The 18,100-nt window shown below is 44.9% G+C and overlaps 1 protein-coding gene across 6 annotated transcripts in view; it reads left to right on the top strand.

The window, feature by feature from the left end:
- Positions 1–18,100, top strand: part of CDKL3 (cyclin dependent kinase like 3) — an 82,428-nt gene that overhangs the window by 36,581 nt on the left and 27,747 nt on the right. For 2 of the 6 annotated variants that reach the window (XM_084764138.1, XM_084764139.1), the window contains exon 13: positions 13,782–13,840. The exons of the other annotated variants lie outside the window; for them this stretch is intronic. In XM_084764138.1, the coding sequence (XP_084620264.1) occupies positions 13,782–13,808 (27 nt within the window). In that variant the 3' untranslated portion in view covers positions 13,809–13,840. The remainder of the gene's footprint in view (positions 1–13,781; positions 13,841–18,100) is intronic. 6 annotated transcript variants of the gene reach the window in all.

Here is an 18,100-nt window from a genome sequence, read left to right as displayed (position 1 = left end):
AGCATACTGTCTGAAGAACCATACTGTCTGAAGTGCAAATTAAGAGGCCCTACTGAGAAATTGGGCCATGTTACTAAAACAGTTCACAGGATGGTATAGGGAAATAATGGAGAGATATTAGGTGACTAAGGAACTGCAGTTTAAGGTGATTAAAAATGAGAAAGCATTTTTAAATAAAATTAGTTTTAAAAAAGCAAACTGTACACATACACACACACACACACACACACACACACACACTAATGTTGTGCCATGTGATTTCAAAAAAGCAGTCTTTAGTGTAATGGAAGGCAAAGCACAGAAAGAAAATACTCCATCACCAATCTCCTAACTACCCAACTTCCTTTTCCTGCAGAGGTGGGAAAGCTAATAAACTATGACCATGGGGAGGGGCCATGTCTATAGCAGTCCGTTTTTCTGAAAAAGTAATCCTGAGGTCAGCTAGTCAGCAGTGTGCGCCTGTGATGGGTAGCACTCAGTCCACACTGACGAGCAAACTGGTAAACAAGCTCTTCAGGCTGTGCTATAGTTGGGCTCATAGATTTTTATTTTAAATTGGTAAGAAATGGTTGTTACCGATTAGTTTTCATTTCTTCTCTCTGTGTGTTGTCATGTTTTGTTTTGTTTATGAGACAGACTCTCATGTATACCTGATGTTTTGATCTCTTATTTGGACAGCCTCTCTGGTGGCAAAGCATCATATCACTCTTCTTAAAAGTGTCTCAGATCACAAAAAGAACAAGCTTGCTCCCTCTAGCCTAGATAGTCCACTAACTCCACATTCAGACTCTCCACCGGCTGACGGTGCTGTTGAAGCATGTAAGAGGCATCATCTCAAACTCAGTGTGCTCGTGATGAAGGCCTCTGATCATGTCCTCCCTCCCTTAGTTAGCATCAACCCCATTTATTTCTTGTTGCTCAGGAGAAATTTTGTGGAGTAAATTTCTACTTCTCTCCTCCTAGCCCATCCTTTCAGGTCTGTTGCTTAAGTCTTTCCAGGGTCTAACCCCTTGGCTCTCGGCTGTTTTTCATGGCGTCTCTTACCCAGGCTTGGTAGAAATCCCCTAATAGGTTTTCCTGCTCACACTCTTATTCAACCTTCAGTTTCTTCCCAGGGAACAACCAGAATGTTCCTCCCACCCCTCACATGTGTTGCTTTGCCAACATACACAAAAGTTAGGTGACCCCTGCCTCTCATAAACCTGCCTCTCTCCCTCCTTTGGTCCCATTTTCTGCTTTCCTCTTATCCCACTCTGACCAAAAAAGGTCAGCTGCCCTTGTTCCTGTGGGCCTCTCTGCTTAGAATCCCACCCCCGATGGTGTGGCTGCAGGGTCTCTCCACATGTCCAGGAAAGCTGTTCATCCATCTGTGCTTACGTAAAAGACATGCTGCTGCTTCCAGCTTCATCCCCACTCCCGTTTCCTGTTGACTTTCGTATAGCACTTTGCAGTCTGATAAGCTGTTTTGTATTGTTTGTCTTACCTACTGAGATCCACCTTCAGGTGGGTGGGGATTCCCCAAGCTTAGATCATGCTTGGAATTCATTGGCACTCGTTTGACTTGTGTAAAGCAAAGGAGCGCACCAACGTGTTTTTTTGTTTGTTTGCTTGAAGCCAGGTCTCCCTGTGCGGCACAGGTTGGTCCTGAGTTCCTGAGCTCATGCAGCTCTTCTGACTCACTCATACAGCTTTGACTACAAGCACATGCTACTGAGCCTGGGTGCAGTGTGATATGAATTTCATTTCTTAGACTATAGATTATAGTAGGTCCTTAGTAGCTGTCAGATGGACTGCATCTACCTCCCTCATAGAAGACAGCATCCTCCAGAGGGAGCCCAAAGTCCAGCCTTTTCAGGACTCCCGGTGGGAGGGAGGGTGAGCAACCTAGTCTCTGTTGGACTGGACTAGGTTATGAAGATGCTCTTTGCTCCAAATCCTCTAAATGTGGATGTAATAAAAAGCCGATTTGGGATTGGTTTCCTCAGGTGAATGAATCCAATCCTGAAACAACGTACATGTGGCTCGGGCTGCATTTACACTTGGCTGGCTCCTTTGGGTAATTTCTTTGTGTTTACTAATTATTACATTGAAATGTGTTGTTATCTTGCTAAAAACATCTGAGGCCTCATGAAAATAAGATTTATTATGGAATCATTTTGCCATCAGTCATCCTTGGATTTCTTTCATCTTTCTCTCTTCTCCAGAGAGACCATCTAGCAGGATCAGAATATTTATTGAAACTGTACAATTCCGTGGATCCTTTAATTGAAAAATTGTATTGAACAAACACTGCCTTTATTAAGGCACTAAGAGTGGAACCATCAAAGTCCAGATGAACATCAGAATGGCTGAGTGACAAGGCAGATACTCAGTTTTATATGTGTGTGTTTGGCCTCATGTCTGTGTATCACACATCTGCCAGATGCCCACAAAAGCTAGAAGAGAGCATCTGATCCCCTAGAACTGGGGTCATAGATGACAATGAGCCACCATGTGGATGCTGTGGATTAAACCCCAGGTTCTCAGGAAGAGCACCCGAACTGTTGAGCCATCTCTTCAGCCCCCTTACCATTTCTTCACTGGGGGACTGTGTGTGTGTGTGTGTGTGTGTGTGTGTGTGTGTGTGTGTGTGTGTGTTGTTATATTGCCTCAGATTTTCCATTTGGAAAGGGGGACAATAGTTTATTTACACACACACACACACACTCTAAGTAAGTTAACATTAAAAAGAATAGATTTGTTTTTAGAGATTATTAGGTTGTTGCTTTAGTGTATATGAGTGTTTTGCCTACATGTATGTATGTGCATAATGTGATGGCCTCATGCAGAAGCTAGTGAGGTCATCAGATCCCTGGAACTGGAATTATAGACAGTTACGAGCTGCCCTGGGAGTGCTAAAAACTGAGCTTGGGTCCTCTGGAAAAGCACCAAGTGATCTTAACCACTGAGCCCCACTTCTTGGAGATATTTAAGGGCTCCTGAGATAAGGTTTAACGGACATGAAGCATAACAGGTTTGTGCTGATTGGAGTCAGTTATTTGTAGAATTTCCTTCAAGAACGTAGAACTGTGGTCTTTGTCTTGGTTTTGTTCGGCTGCATAAGTTGTGAGAGTACATCCTGACTTCTTTGGGAACAAATTCAATACAGAAGGGTCCTCTGCTCTGTGGCATGCTGTCTCAGTAGTTGCATTTGCTTTAGACATGAAGCTGGCAAGGTGATAGCATATACTCTGTCTGCACTGTGTGCGTACAGTGTTTCATTAACTATTAGAAGAAACTCTGAAGCCAGGCATGGTGGCGCACGCCTTTAATCCTAGTGCTTGGGAGGCAGAGGCAGGCGGATCTCTGTGAGTTTGAGGCCAGCCTATTCTACAAGTGAGTCCAGGACAGCCAAGGCTACACAGAGAAACCCTGTCTTGAAAAACCAAAAATAAATAAATAAAAGAAACTCTGTATTCAGAGGCTTTTGTTTGATTGATTGATTGTTAATTTTGTTTTCAGAGTCTTATTGTGTAACCCAGGGAAGACTTCAGTCTCGCTTGCCTCTAACTCACAGTCCTTCCCACGTGTTTGAGAGCGCAGGTCTGAGCTATCATGCCCATTTGGATTTGAAATTCAAAAAGACAGCTGGAGAGATGGCTCAGAGCTTGTTCTCCCAGAGGATCTGGGTTTAATTCCCAGCACCAACATGATGGCTCACAACCATGTGTAAGTCAGTTTCAGGGCTACTCTACCAGGACCAGGCGTCCAAGTGATACTCAGGTAAAACACCAATATTAATGACTAATAAAATAATCATACCTATCTCCTACTGTTGTTGGAAGAAGGTCAGTGTGGAGGCATGGTGGCTCATCAGGGTGCACCTCCTCGAGAAGAGGTGTTAGTGCTGTAGTTCCTTTCCATCAAGACCACAGGCTGTAGTTCTTATTTGTCTTTACAGTGTTTTTGGTTTTTCTTCAGAACTTTTGTGCATTCATGAAGTTCACTGTTTTCTTGTTTGTTTGTTTCCCTGGCTGGCCTGGACTTCATGTTATAGACTAAAGGAGCCTGGAACTCACAGAGTCTACCTGCCTGTGCCTCCAGAGTACTCAGACTGGAGGTGTGCACCACCCCTTGCTCATGGAGTTTTTGAGGTGCCATTACAAACACAGCTATGGTTAACGGAGCCCCACTTGTTTTAGGCATCTCCAGGTTTTACAGATGTTGATGCTTTTAAATGAAAGTCTTAAATGAGGAGAATTTCAAGTGCAAAATTACTAGGCTGCTTCTGTGTCCCTGGAAGGAGTGTGATCAGGGACTGGGTCACATGGTTTCTCAGCAAGTAGGCCTCTGCTGACAGGATTGGTGCCACTTGAGTCTCTGGCCACCCACTCATTCCTACAACTTTGCTATGGCAGTACAGCTGAGTCAGTAATCAGGTGCTTGGTGTTGAAATCTGCGGGGTAGACATTCGTAGATGAGGCAGAAGTCTTGGCCACAGTCCTTTGCCCTCAGTTGTCACAAACAAAAAGGGTGACAATTGGTGGCTCAGTGGGTATTGCTATGTGGTACCCACCTCCTTTCAAAAGGAGGCCAAGGATGTAGTGCAGAGGGCAGGAAGTGGGTCTGGCTCCCGTTTCACCAGCCATAAACCCCTGCTTTGGCTGGGCTCCAGTTGTCTCCTAAATCCTTCAGCTCAGTGGCTTTCTCCCAGTCTTTGTGTCACATTTGACACCGAATCATGCTCCTGTTCTGGAACCACTCTCATCTTTTTTGTCACGTGTCATCATTCCCTTCTCGCCTTCAAATGCTTTTCTGCTCTTCTGATAATTTATCTTCCCACCTGTTTCCCTGTCAGCATTTTCTGGAGCACACTTCATCAGTTCTGTGCTCTTCCCGTTTCCTTGGTCACCACGTCCCAGGTCCTGAGAGCCGAGCCTTGTAGTTCTCACACTGATGTGTGTTTGAAGACTGGGCCTCTGTATGTTTGCTAATATGTCCATCTCATCATCTTGCGGTCCCTGCAGGCATATATGTCTAAACAGGATTGATTTATCCTAAACCGTGTCTGTCTTCGAGCATTTTGTATTTTTAAGAGTGGAACTGATGGGGATTCCTTGAGTGTAAAGGGATCCACCTGTCTTGGCCTTTAGTCAGCTTAACCAGGGAGTTTGGAGGCTGGACAGTGAGCAGTCACCAAGGCTGCCCCCAGTCCCTGGCTTCTAGGTATCTTGCTTGTTTGTCTCGAGGCCAAGAACAAAAAGGAAACATGAACAAGAAGTGAGCAGAGTGAACATAGATTTATTAAGGAAAATGAGACTGACTCCTGGGAATGGAGCTGCCTAGTGGTATTCTGTTGTGTGGTGGGAACTGAGTAGAGACTTAGGTAATCTTTTGTTTTCGAGACCGGGTTTCTCTGTGTAGCCTTGGCTGTTCTGGACTCACTTTGTAGACCAGGCTGGCCTCGAAATCCGAGTACTGGGATTAAAGGTGTGTGCCACCAAGCCTGGCTAATCTTTCTTGAGACTGATTATTTGGGGCTAGTCATTTGTGTCACGCACCTGTGAGGCGTCTACGGGCCTCTGCCTGCTCCCTCGGCTCAGCCAGAGGGAATGGTTGTGAATGGCGATCTGTTGGTTTCCAAGCGGCTTGACCAGCTCATGGTCCTCCGTGGGCCCTGCCGCCCCTTTCCTTCCCACAGGAGCTGCCTCTGGTCTCAGCTCCATGGTTCTCCTGCCTGAAACTTGGCATCAACTTGATAGTTTTCAGCTTCTGGTGTCTGATAGCCATTTAGGCATCAGACCTACTTAATTTATTCTTGCTGTCACATTCTGGCTCTCCCAAGTTATATTAAGTTTCCTACATTTAAGCATTTATAGCCATCATAGTCATCTCTTTTTCTTGTAGATTCTCAGTTCTAATGTCTTTGTTTTTAACTTTCACATCCTGGTTGTGACACATGCTACCTCTTAACTTATGTTTGGCCTCAACTAAACCAGTCTTGAGTGGCCTACTTTTAAAGTTGGCCATTGTATTTAAAATCGGTTATTGTATTAGTCAAAGATCCCCAGCAAAGCAGAACAAATAGGATGATAGGATAGGATGCAAGAAGAGGGTTATTAGGTTGCCTTACATCACCTGGGGCTGACTGGGCACACAGTGGCCACCTGCGCACTGGGAAGCCAGGGGATACTGGTGGCTATCAACTGAAGCCTTGGCACAAGAGAAACAATGTGGCCATAGTCTGAGGCCAAATGCCTGAAAGTCCCTGAGGAGCCACTGGTACAGATCTGTACTTAGAGGCCAAAGAATCTGATGTCTACAGGAGATAGTAATGGCAAAATTCACATCCACTCAAGAAGGGTTGAGCATGCAGCTGCCAGCTTCCTTGTGACTTTCGCTGTGACTACCCCATGCCTGTATGTACCACCCAAGTTCATGGCCAGTCGACTCATGGCACCAACCTGAACACCAGGCTTTTAGAAAGAACCTCACTCCATCAACTTGACAACTATAGTAGACATCAACATTTTTCCAAAGAAAGGTTAAAATTGCACAGAAATGAAAATGTATGGACCACGCAAAACAGTGGCAGAAATAAACTCAATATGTCAGTAATTTTTAAAAATTACTCAGGCGGGCTAGAGAGATGACTCAGAGGTTAAGAGCACTGGCTGCTTCTCCAAAGGTCCTGAGTTCAATTCCCAGCAACCACATGGTAGGTCACAATCACCTATGAGATCTTCTGGTCTGCATGTGTACACGCAGGCAAAACACTGTATATGTAACGAATAAATAAATTTTAAAAAATGACTCCAGGCTGACAAGGTGTCTTAGCAGGTAAAGGCCCTTGCCAAACCTTACAACGTGAGTTGACTCCTAGAAGCCATATAGTGGGAAGAGAGAATGGACTCCCACAAGTCAGCTGACCTTCACATACATACAGGGACATATATGTGTGCATATGCATGTACACATAAACACAATTATAAGGAGCTGGGCATGATGGTGCATGCCTTTAATCCTTGCACTGAGGAGGCAGAGGCAGGTAGAGTTCGAGGCCAGCCTGGTGCACACCTTTAATCCCAGCACTTGGGAGGCAGAAGCAGGTGGATCTCTGTGAGTTTGAGGCCAGTCTGTTCTACAAAGTGAGTTCAGGACAGCCAGGACTACACAGAGAGACCCTGTTTTGAAAAACCAAAAACCAAAACAAAACAAAAACCCAACCCCCCAAAAAACAACAACAACAAGAAAAAAAGATACAGGGCAAATACTGAAGAAAGTAGTTTTTTATAGCTATGTTAATATCAGGAAAAAAAAAAAAAAACACCAGAAAGGTAAGAAAGGGCACTTGCTACCAAGCTTGTTTAGGTGAGTATGAACCATGAACCAATTGTAAAAAGAGAGAACAGGCTCCTGTCATCTGTCCTCTGACTTAACACACACACACACACACACACAGAATAAATAAACGTTAAAAAATTAAATTATAGAGAAAACAATATACATAAGAGAGGCATGATATAATTAAATATTAAAAACTTGTGTGACAACAACCCGAAGCTACAGCTCAGTGGCAGAACATAATCCCAGCATGCATCAGGCCCTGGTTGTGGGTTCAACCTCTTTCCCCCCTCCCCCACCAGGTCTTGTATCTAACAGCATACTTTCAAAATACATAAAGGACAAATTTAGTGAGCCCAAAGAGAACTTGAGAAGTCTATTGTCACAGTGAGAGATTCTTTTTTGTTTCTTGGTTGAATTTTGGAGTGTTTTTGCTTTTGTTTTTGTTTTCTGATGGTCTTCCTACATAGTTCTGGTGAACTGGAACTCTTTATGTAGCCCAGGCTGACCTCAGACTCACAGAGATCTGCTTCTACCTCCCTGACTCTGCCCCTCTGCCCCTCTGCCTCTGTCAGAGCAAACAGATCAAAATGAAGCGACAAACCAAAAAACAAAAGCATGGATACCAAACAAAACATGGATATGAATTTGAGTAATACAGTGTTTAACTTTCCTATAGTCGACATAGAGGAAAATATGCAGAAATAAAAAATAACCCATACATATGAGATTTTAAATATATTTTCTAAATGTATCAAGAAGTAAATTATAATGAAAATCAGAAAGCATAAAAAGGGACATTAATTGAAAGTAGACTCTCAGAACAGGAGACCTGTGCTCCTGAGTGGCTTAAAACAGAATTAACCAGCGGGACAAAACACAAGTTGTTCAAAAGTCAGCCGGGCATGATGGCTGGTGCCATGCCCTCAGCACTTGTGGGGCAGAGGCAGCAGCATCTCAAGTTCAAGGTCGTCATCCTTGCTATTTGGCGTGTTTATGATCAACAGGATGTATGAGAGAGACTTCACCTCAGCTCAGAACACACAGAGCTGGCAGTGAGCCGTAATTTGAGGGGATTATTACTGAGGCTTGTATGATGATCCACATCCCTGAATCTTCAGGAGTATATATTGATTTTGAAACAAGAAAACAACTGAGATTTTGAACTTCTTGAAAGAGGGACACTGCTGGTGCGCAGAGAAGTGGATGGCACAGCGTAGACTTCTTAATTAAGATCACCCTCAGTTTCCCTTTCAAAATCGTGTTCTAGCATAAATGTAAGTAGGACTGACTGCAGACCAGACCAGAGAGGTGAGGCGACTCAGAGTAAAGGAATGATGCCCGAATCTGCTCCCAGACAGACAGACAGACTATTACAGGCACTCTATGACCCCAAATGAGAAAATAAACAGAAAATGCAACAGGTGAACACTGTAGTAAGACCGTGGCAAGCAAATAAAGCTTAAGCAAGAAAAATCTAAAAAGCAAGAGAACAATCTGATAACAAAGTGTGATTCCTGCAGAAGTGTGTGCCTGAAGAGCAGAGACAGGAAGCCAGAAAGCAGAGGCAGGCGTGGAGAGGAAGAAGCTGCTCACTGAGATTCTTCTATCTGTAAGGTTTACTTCAAAGATGAGGGAACATAAGAAAACATTTTGTCAGCAGTCTGCCCCTAAGGCAAAAGCTTAAGGGAGTTCTTTTAATTTTTTTCATTTTGTTAATGTTTGTTATTTTACTTAAAAATTTAAAGAATTACACCATGCAGTGGTGGCATACACAGTTAGTCCCAGCACTTGGGAGGCAGAGGCAGGCTGATCTCTGAGTTCAAGACCAGCCTGGTCTATAGAGTGAGTTCCAGGACAGCTTGGGCTACACAGAGAATTAATTGTATGTTTGCGTATGTCTATTTGAATAAATGCCACATGCTGGGGGTGCCCTTGAAAGCCAGGAGGTATCAGGTCCCCTGGGTCTGGAGTTAGGTGGTTGAGAGTTTCCCAGTGTGGGTGCTTGGAACTGAACTCTGGTCCTTTACAAGAGCTGCAAATGTTCTTTCCCACTGTGCCATCTCTCCAGCCCTTTAGTTTTTTGTGTGCATGCACAAATGCTGCAGTCTACATTGCTTCTATGGAGCCAAAAGAACAGCTGCATGGAGTTGGCTCTCCCCTTCCCCTCAGTGGGTTTTGTGGATCAAATTTAGGCTTTAAGGCTTGGTGGCAAGCTTCTTTGCCTGCCAGACTCTCTTGCCAGTCCCTTTAAGGGACCTCTTTATATCAAAGGGAAATAGTCCCAAGTAGAAATAGGAAATTCAGGGAAGAATAAGGAATAAAGCGGGAAAGTGTGGGTAAATATTATGTATGAATAACAGAATTATAAGGGTTTAGAATGTGTGGAGAACTGGGAGTATAGCTGAGTGGCAGAATGTCTGCCTAACAGGCATGAGCCGCTTCAAAAATATAACAAAAAACAAAACAGAAAAACCCAGAATCACTGTGCTTGACCACAGGAAAACCAGGAGGAGTAGGTGAATACAGCTAATGTGCTCTAAGCTTCCAGAGTGAACATATTTTATTTGTATTAAACATAGACAAATCAAAGATAACAGTAATAAGCATAACTATCTTAGTTATTATATGAGATGGACCAAATACATGAAGTAAACTAGGATAATAAGTTATCAGGATAGATAAAAACTCCCCACCCCTCTGTTACTTTTTAAAAAGCCTTCTACATGAGCACTGAAAGATGAAAATAAAAGATGGAGGGAATCTAGTCTCCAACATGAACAAGAACCAAAGGAAAGCTTACAGTAGATCTTAAGGCAAGAATGGGGAGACGCAAGGGAGATTTTATCATCACAAAGAAGGCATCTGTCAAAACAATACATTGACTTAAATCCTGAGTTAATGTTTGCTGCATAGCATGGTTTCACAACACAAAATGCAGAAATAGAACTGGCAGGAGACGACAGAGCAGGCTGCAGTAAACACACTTCTCTTGGGAGCTCATGAACCGAGTGCACGTGAATTGGTAATGACATGCAAGGCAGAAATAGCTGATGAACGAGCCCCTAACAATGCAGCAGAGCACTGCGCCCAAGGTATGTGGTGAGTTAATCAAAAAATGCTTTATGACTATAAAGCAAACCTTACCAAAGTCCCGAAACATTCAGAATATGTCCTCTGGCCACATGAGGATTAAGGGAGAAACTAATAATAACTAACTAGAAAAAATCGTTTAACCAGTGCACTTATAAATAATCTATGTGTTCAAAGAGTAGAAATTAGGAAGTACTTGCAACTCTTTTAGTGAAGACAGGATGAAGAGCTGCACAGTGAGATTTCTCGGAACTTGCGCCTGCCATGCACAAGCAGCCAGGACACAGGGTGAAAGTAGGACCAAGGGTCCTAGGATCCTTTTCAAAGGCACACTCATGAGTTAGTTTCCTTCCGTCAAGCCCTGCTAGTGGGAGTCCACGACCACACACTTCCAGCACAACAGGCCTTTAAGCATATGGGTCTTGGGGGTACTTACTGAATCCAAAGCAGTCAAGGACCTAAGTTTGTACCTTAAGAAGCTAATCAAAACAGTAAACTAGAAGAGAAGGAGAAGGAGAAGAAGAAGAAGAAGAAGAAGAAGAAGAAGAAGAAGAAGAAGAAGAAGAAGAAGAAGAAGAAAAGATTAAGCTATTCCTAAATTTAGAAAACACTCAGGAGCTTTGTTTCTGCCATGAGGGAGAGACTGAGGGATATGTATTCTTGCTTGGTAACAAAGCTGGCCTGGGGAACAAAACATCTGAAAAGAGTATTTCAGGCACTGAGTGGAGAGTTAGCCCGGGGGGCCAGCTTCAGAAGCAGAGGTGAACCTTATGGGCTTTAGGGCTTCTCCCCAGAGGCAGCTGCTGAACCACAGCAGTGGCCCAAAGAAAGCCTGGGAGTTTGCTGCAGCGCGGTCTGCTGAGGTGAAGTGTGCATGGAAAGCTTGGAGAGACTGAGAAGTGATGTGATGAGACAGAGCACTAACAAAGGGAAAGCTCTGATAACACAGAGACCCTGCCTCAGAAAGCAAAGGGAAAGCTCTGTGGAGAGTAAGGAAGGGACTCTAGGTCAGGCCTGTTCCGTAGACTCTGGGCTGCAAGTGTGGTTCTCAGCACTGCCAGCCTTCCTTAAAACTGCCCTACAGCCCAGCTCTTTGCCCGTCAGCTTTTCTTTCCCTCACAAAGTTAGACATATTTTGTAGTGCAGTTCCTCTACCTGGCACCTTCCAGGTATTTCCTCTGGCAAATCTCCCAAATTCCTAATTCTGTCTTTTGATCTGTTTCTCAGATCATGCGGGCCAACACAATGGTGCCAAGAAAAAAAAAAATGTTAAGCTAAGATTTGAGTCTGGCTGGCACACCTTGGGGTAGGCAGAAAGGACATTATCCTGACTGTCACATGAGCCATAAATAGATCCTGGCGCAAACTGAAGCTCGACAGCTATTTCATAGGCAACGACTGAAGGCGCTCTGTTAGAGCAGAGTTAGGTGTCGGCTGTGCTGAGGGAGGACGGTGAAAGCCCAGCAGGGGAAAGGGGGAACGCCACAGAGAGTTGACAGCTGGATGAGTTGTGTTGACCCCTGCAGAGGGACAGAGACCGAAAGCTCTTTGGAAGATTTATTTATTTGTGTGGGTGCGTGCTTGCAGGTGTCAATTGGAGACCAGAAGAGTGCGTCACACTCCTGGATCTGGAGGTACAGGTGGTTTTGAGCTGCCCAACATGGGTGCTGAGAACTGAACTCAGGGCCTCAGCAAAGAGCATCAGCATCTTTAAGTGCCAAATCATCTCTCCAGCCCTAGACACAAAGTCCTTAAGGAGTTGAGGGTGGATGTCAAAGGTCAAAGGTGACTTATAGAACCTCAGCAGAAGAACAGACTGAGCGCAGATACTGTGCAGTAGGGGAAGAGGCCATTGTTAGAGTTGCAGAGCTTCAGAGCCTCTGAATGCCCAGCACACCAGAGGAGGCAACGCCTCGAACTCAGAAACACAGAGTGGGACCGTCTGGGTGGATGTGTGCAAGGATGCTGGTGCAGCAGCTCTTGGTTCCTGCGGCTTTTGGAGGGGCCCCGTTCTCCTTTGTAAGAACTAGCACTTCCACATGGCTAGATGCTGCTGCAGGACTTCAGTAGCTGCCCTGACTTCTTACTCTATGTCAGTGACTTAGGTTGAATCCTAGGGTAGCTCCACTGAAGAGAGCTACTGTTCTGATAGAGCAAGAGCAGGTTGCTGTGGTCAGCAAGGTGAGGCGGGTGAGGCAGGGCTCCTGTGACACGAAGAGGACAGATGGTGTATGTGCTGAACCCAGCGTAGCCGTGCCAGTGCCTCTTGCTATTACCTCACACTTTTTTTTGTTTGTTTTGTTGGTTTTTTTTTTTCAAGGCAGGATTTCTCTGTGTAGCCCTGGCTGTCCAGGACTCACTTTGTAGACCATGCTGGTCTCGAACTCACAGTGATCCGCCTGGCTCTGCCTCACAAGTGCTAGGATTAAAGGCATGCGCCATCACACCGGAGTTTACCTCACACTTTGTTAATTGTGAATGCACACATGTGGCAGCCTCTAACTGGGAAGATATGCTTGCCAAGAGGGTCAGATTACCTAGAAATGGAGGTTTCTGCGCCATCACATTTGCCCTGAGAGCTTCTAAAGACACAGCTGAGTCACAGGTCAGTGGGCATCAGAAGGCTGAGGATCAGCTGCTGGCCTGAGATGAGCTGTCTCTGGCCTGAGTTCCCCTCAGGAAGAAAGAGTGATAGGAACCATGAAAATGCTCCTCTCCAAATTAGGAGTAAATGTATTTTGATGGCTATTTGGAGGCCTCCAAAATATACCTCTTGGATTTGGGGGGAAAACATTGTTGCCTGATGGCCTCAGCTTCAGCACCCTGCAGTTCATCACTGCATTTTCACCAAGGCCACACTCCCTGTGTCCATCTCTTGCTGGCTTCTCAGGGACAAGAACACAGGATGCCCATCAGGATCTTCCACTCAGCCTTCTTTCCTGCTCACAAGGGTTAGATCTGCACTGCTGCCGGCCTTTCAGTTGCCCTGGTTCCTTTCTCACTGTCTTACTACAGTTCCTTGGACAAATGTCGAATATGTCAAGTTCCCTTCTTGCCATATGGCTTTTTGTGCACTCAGGCTTGACGAGCTTTGTCGGGGGTAGAATTTACAAAGCCAACCAAAGAATCAAAGACTGCGCTTGTCTTACGTGCATGAGACTCTGGGCTGATATTCCCCTAAGACCCCACAATCCAAACAGAACTTTGTAGAGCTAAAAGAAAAAGTGATTCATGTCCTTAAGACTGCAGTAGAAAACACCCAAACTGAGTGATAAAGATCAAGATGAAATTAAACAAAATAACAGAACTGGGAGCGGGAAAGTGAAGTTGAGACAACATTAAGATAACGTGCTCTTGTATTCCAGAAAGAAGAGAAAGGGCAGAAAAAATGATGGCTGAAATGTTTTCAAATGTGAGGAAAACTGTAAGTCCTCATATCTGGGGAAATTTAAATTGCTAAGAATTAGAGTATTAAAAAACACAAATCACAAATGGAGACACTCATTGGTGACCATGTTACTCTGAATGTGCCTGATTTCAGAAGCTGGGTGGCGTTAGCCTTCGATGATACTTGGATAGGTGAAGGGGACGTGCCATCCCATAAGGAGGCATGTGGCGAAGCACCCAGGGCTCACCAGGGGGCTCTGGTACATGAAGGGAAAGCAGGCCAGACTGTTTACTAAGGGTCTTGGGAAGAGGGAAGAAACAGGAGAGACAGGGTGAGACGTCTTAGGGTGGGAGTTTGTTTTTGTTTAGGTCTTGATACTGCTGTGCTAGTTTAGAACTCCATACAAAGCCCAGGTTGGCTGTGCATTCATAAACCTCCTGGGTCAGCCTCCTGAGTGCTGGGACTACAGATGTCTGCCATTACCTTGGCTAGAATTGGCTGGCTTGAGTCACTGTGGTGGATCTGGGGTGAAGGGGCTCTCCCGCACTACTGTCTCCTGACTGGTGCTTGTGCGGTTAGAGCAGTGGGATGTGCTCTGAGTGTACGAGGTTGGAGAAAAGGTGGCTGGGGAATGGGCTGTGGATAAGTTATTTGCCTGTAAATGGCCCAGTGGCACAAGTGAGACCTGTACTGTCCCTAGGGATTGTCTCATGCTGGGGCGGAAGGTGGATAATAGTCCCTTGAGGGAAAGAAAGGCACGATGTGAAGATTCAATATGATTGCTGTGTTAGTTGGTTTTTAATTTCAAGAGGGATTCCCTGGATCAGATTGGCCCTATGGCTACATTTGTGAGAAACTGTCTTGATTGGTGATTGATACATGAGGACCTAACCCATTATGTGTAGCACCATTCCTAGGCCAGTAGACCTGGGCTTTTAAGAAAGCTAATTGACAGAGAAACCCTGTCTCAGAAGAAAGAAAGGAAGGAAGGAAGGAAGGAAGGAAGGAAGGAAGAAAGAAAAAGCAAGCAAGCTAATTGAGTACAAGCAAGCCAATAAACTGCCTCCCTCCAGAATTCCTGCTCCAGGCTCCTGCCTTGAGCTCCTGCTCTGACTTTCCTAGTGATGGGCTATTTTCAAGAACTATTAGCCAAAACAAATTAGATCCTTTCTTTCCCAAATTTTTGTTTGTTTGGTTAGTTGGTTGGGTTTTTTGTTTTGTTTTGTTTTGTTTTGTTTTTGTTTTTTGTTTTGGTCATAGTGTTTGTTACAGCTCAGAAAGCAAACTCAGTCAATTTATCCAGTTTTTAAAATGAGCAAAGGAATTTGTATGGGCTGAATTGTAACCCACCCATTCCCACCTTTGTCAGATTCATTTGTTGAAACCCTAACCCTACATGTGTGCTAGTTCTGGAGATGGGTTTTTGCTAAAGCAATTAAGGCTAACTGAGGTAGTAAGGATGGGCCCTGATCTGATAGGGTTGGTGTCCTTGGAAGAAGAGACACTGGAGACTCAGGGTGTAGATTAACAATAGGAAGCAACTGAGCATGCTCTGAGGGAGGGCCATGTGAGCACACCGTGAACGGTGAACACAGCAAGCCTGGAGAGCCCACACCAGCCCCTGTCCAGGCTGACACTGTGAACATGGATTTCCAGCTTCTAGAATCAGGAGAAACTGAATCTCTGCTGAGTGATTCTGTGTGTGACATCTGCTTAAGACAGGACTTGAGTGGACAGTTCTCTGAGGAAGATGTGCAGGTGCCCAGGATCTTTAATAAGCTCAGTGTTTTTAGTTCTCAGAGAGATGTACATCAGACTTCACATTAGATACAACTTTGCCATGCCCTAGATAGACAGAAGGTCAGTTAATAACATAACCTGTCAATCCTCACCTGGAGACATTGGGATCTTCAGACACACTACTGGCAGGGCATAGAGTGATGTGAGCGTCTAGAGAAAGGATCTGGTCAGTTTTCAACTGTCTGCACGGAAGTTCTACTACCTATGTCAAGTAGAAGTAAAAGCACACCCTGCAGAGCAACATGGGCAAAACTCTGTCATATCCATGGAGCAGTAGTGTCTGCTCATAAAAAAGGGACAGGGCTCTGGCAAGATGGCTCAGCAGGTAAAGATGCTTGCTTTGTAAGTGTGCAGACCCGAGTGTGATCCCGAGAGAAAAAGAATCAACTCTATGATTTGTTTTCTGATCTCCAGATGCATACTGTGGTACATGCACCACCCTTCCACATCATGTGTGCATTTTAAGGAGTTAAGTACTGATACATGCTATTTTGAGAAAAAGGCTTGGTGGTGCATGCCTTTAATCCCATCAGGAGGCAAGAGCAAGCAGGTCTGTGAGTTTGAGGCCAGACTGATCTACATAGGAGTCCCAGGGCAGGCAAGGCTAATAGTGAGACCTTATCTTAGAAAACTAAAAAAGGAGAAAAAAAAAAAAGGTTACAAGAGCCACTTAAATATATAAATGGTTCAAATACTCCAGTTACAAAACTGAAAATTAATCCAGTTGAAAAACTGGACAACTCTTCAAGAAACATACTTCAGTGTGAAGATGCAGAATTAGAAGAAAAGGAGCCAGGTGTGGTGGCACAGGCCTTTAGACCCACACTCTGGAGGCAGAGGCAGGGGATCGCTGTGAGTTTGAGGGCAGACTAGTCTACAGAGTGAGTCCAGGGCAGACAGGGCTGTTATACAGAGAAACCCTGTCTTGAATGAATGAACGAATGAGAGAGAGAGAGAGAGAGAGAGAGAGAGAGGGAGGGAGGGAGGGAAGGAAGGAAAGAAAGAAAGAAAGAAAGAAAGAAGGAAGGAAGGAAGGAAGACAGGAAAAAGCATGCTAACAGTAATCAGGAGAAAACTGAAGTGTCTGTTATCAGATAGAGTTGAGTCCTGGACAAGAGATCCTAGGATAGAGATCCCATGATGATTGGACAATCAAATACACTATATAAAAGAGCCTTAAGATACATAAAGCAAGCCAGGCCTGGTGGCACATGCCTGTTATCCCAGCAGGGAGGCAGAGGCAGGTGGATCGCTGTGAGCTCGAGGCCAGCCTGCTCTACAAAGCAAGTCCAGGACAGCCAGGGGTACACAGAGAAACCCTATCTCAAAAAGCAAAAACAAAAATACGTAAAGCAATAGCTGTTAGACAGCCTCATAAACATAACAGATACTCCAGTCCTTCTCTGTGGTTCGGCGACTGAACCCATGGCCTCATGCGTGCAGGAGAAGTGCTCTACCACACAGTGACAACCCAGCCCTCTTTTTTTACTTTTATTTTGAAACAAAATCTCATTAACTGCCAAGGTTGTCCTTGAACTCGCTCTGTTGCCTAGACAGGCTTTGAACTTATGCTCCTGCCTCAGCCTCCAGGTAGCCATGTTTCTAGGCCACACCACCTTTAGCACTCTTTCACATAAGTGACAAAATGAGTAGAAGGAAAGTCAGTAGGCACATAGGTGGCCTGAATATCACCAGCCAGCTTGAGTAACAGATTCTTCTAGAACAATATACCTAAGATAGCCGATACACATTAAAAACATATTTATTTCTTATTTATTTATATGCACTTTATGTGTCTGTGTACGTGTATGCATGCATATGAGTCCCCACAGTAGCCAGAATAAGGCATCAGACCCCCAAGAGCTGGAGTTACAGGGGGTTGTGAGCCACCTAATGTGGTGCTGAGAATGGAGCCCCAGTCTTCTGCAGGAATAGCGGGTGCTCTTGGCTGCTGAGCCATCTCTCCAGCCCCAAGAACGGTACATTTTAAAAAGTGCAAATATAACATTTACTAAATGTACCATTGTGCTGCCTAGTTTATGCCAACTTTATACCAGCTGGAGTCATTTTGCAAGAGGGAACTGCAGACGAGAAAATGCCCCCACCAGAGAGACTGGCCTGTGAGCAAGCCGGCGGGACATTCACTGGTGGTTGATGTGGTAGGCCCAGCTCACTGTGCATGGGGAAACCTCTGGGTTGGTGGCCCTAGGTGTTATAAGAAAGCAGCTGAGCAAGCCAGGAAGGATGAGCCAGTAAGCAGTCCCCGTCCATGGCCTCTGTATCCGCTCCTGCCTCCATGTTCCTGTCCTGACTTCCCTCGGGAATGGACTGTTACCTGGAAGTGTAAGCAAAACAAACCCTTTCCTCCTCCGGTTGCTATTGGACATGGTGCTTATCACAGCAGTAGAAACCCTTAAGTGGTGCAACTGTATATGGAACTATAAAGCAAAGCTCAATGCATTTCCAAGGATTGCTACCATAATCTACTTTTAAAGG

This window comes from Acomys minous (genome assembly GCF_964271855.1).
Source record: "Acomys minous genome assembly, chromosome: 16".
Classification (NCBI taxonomy): Eukaryota; Metazoa; Chordata; class Mammalia; order Rodentia; family Muridae; genus Acomys; species Acomys minous.
Note: the sequence above shows the minus strand (reverse complement) of the source record. Positions and strands in the feature narration are given on the sequence as shown.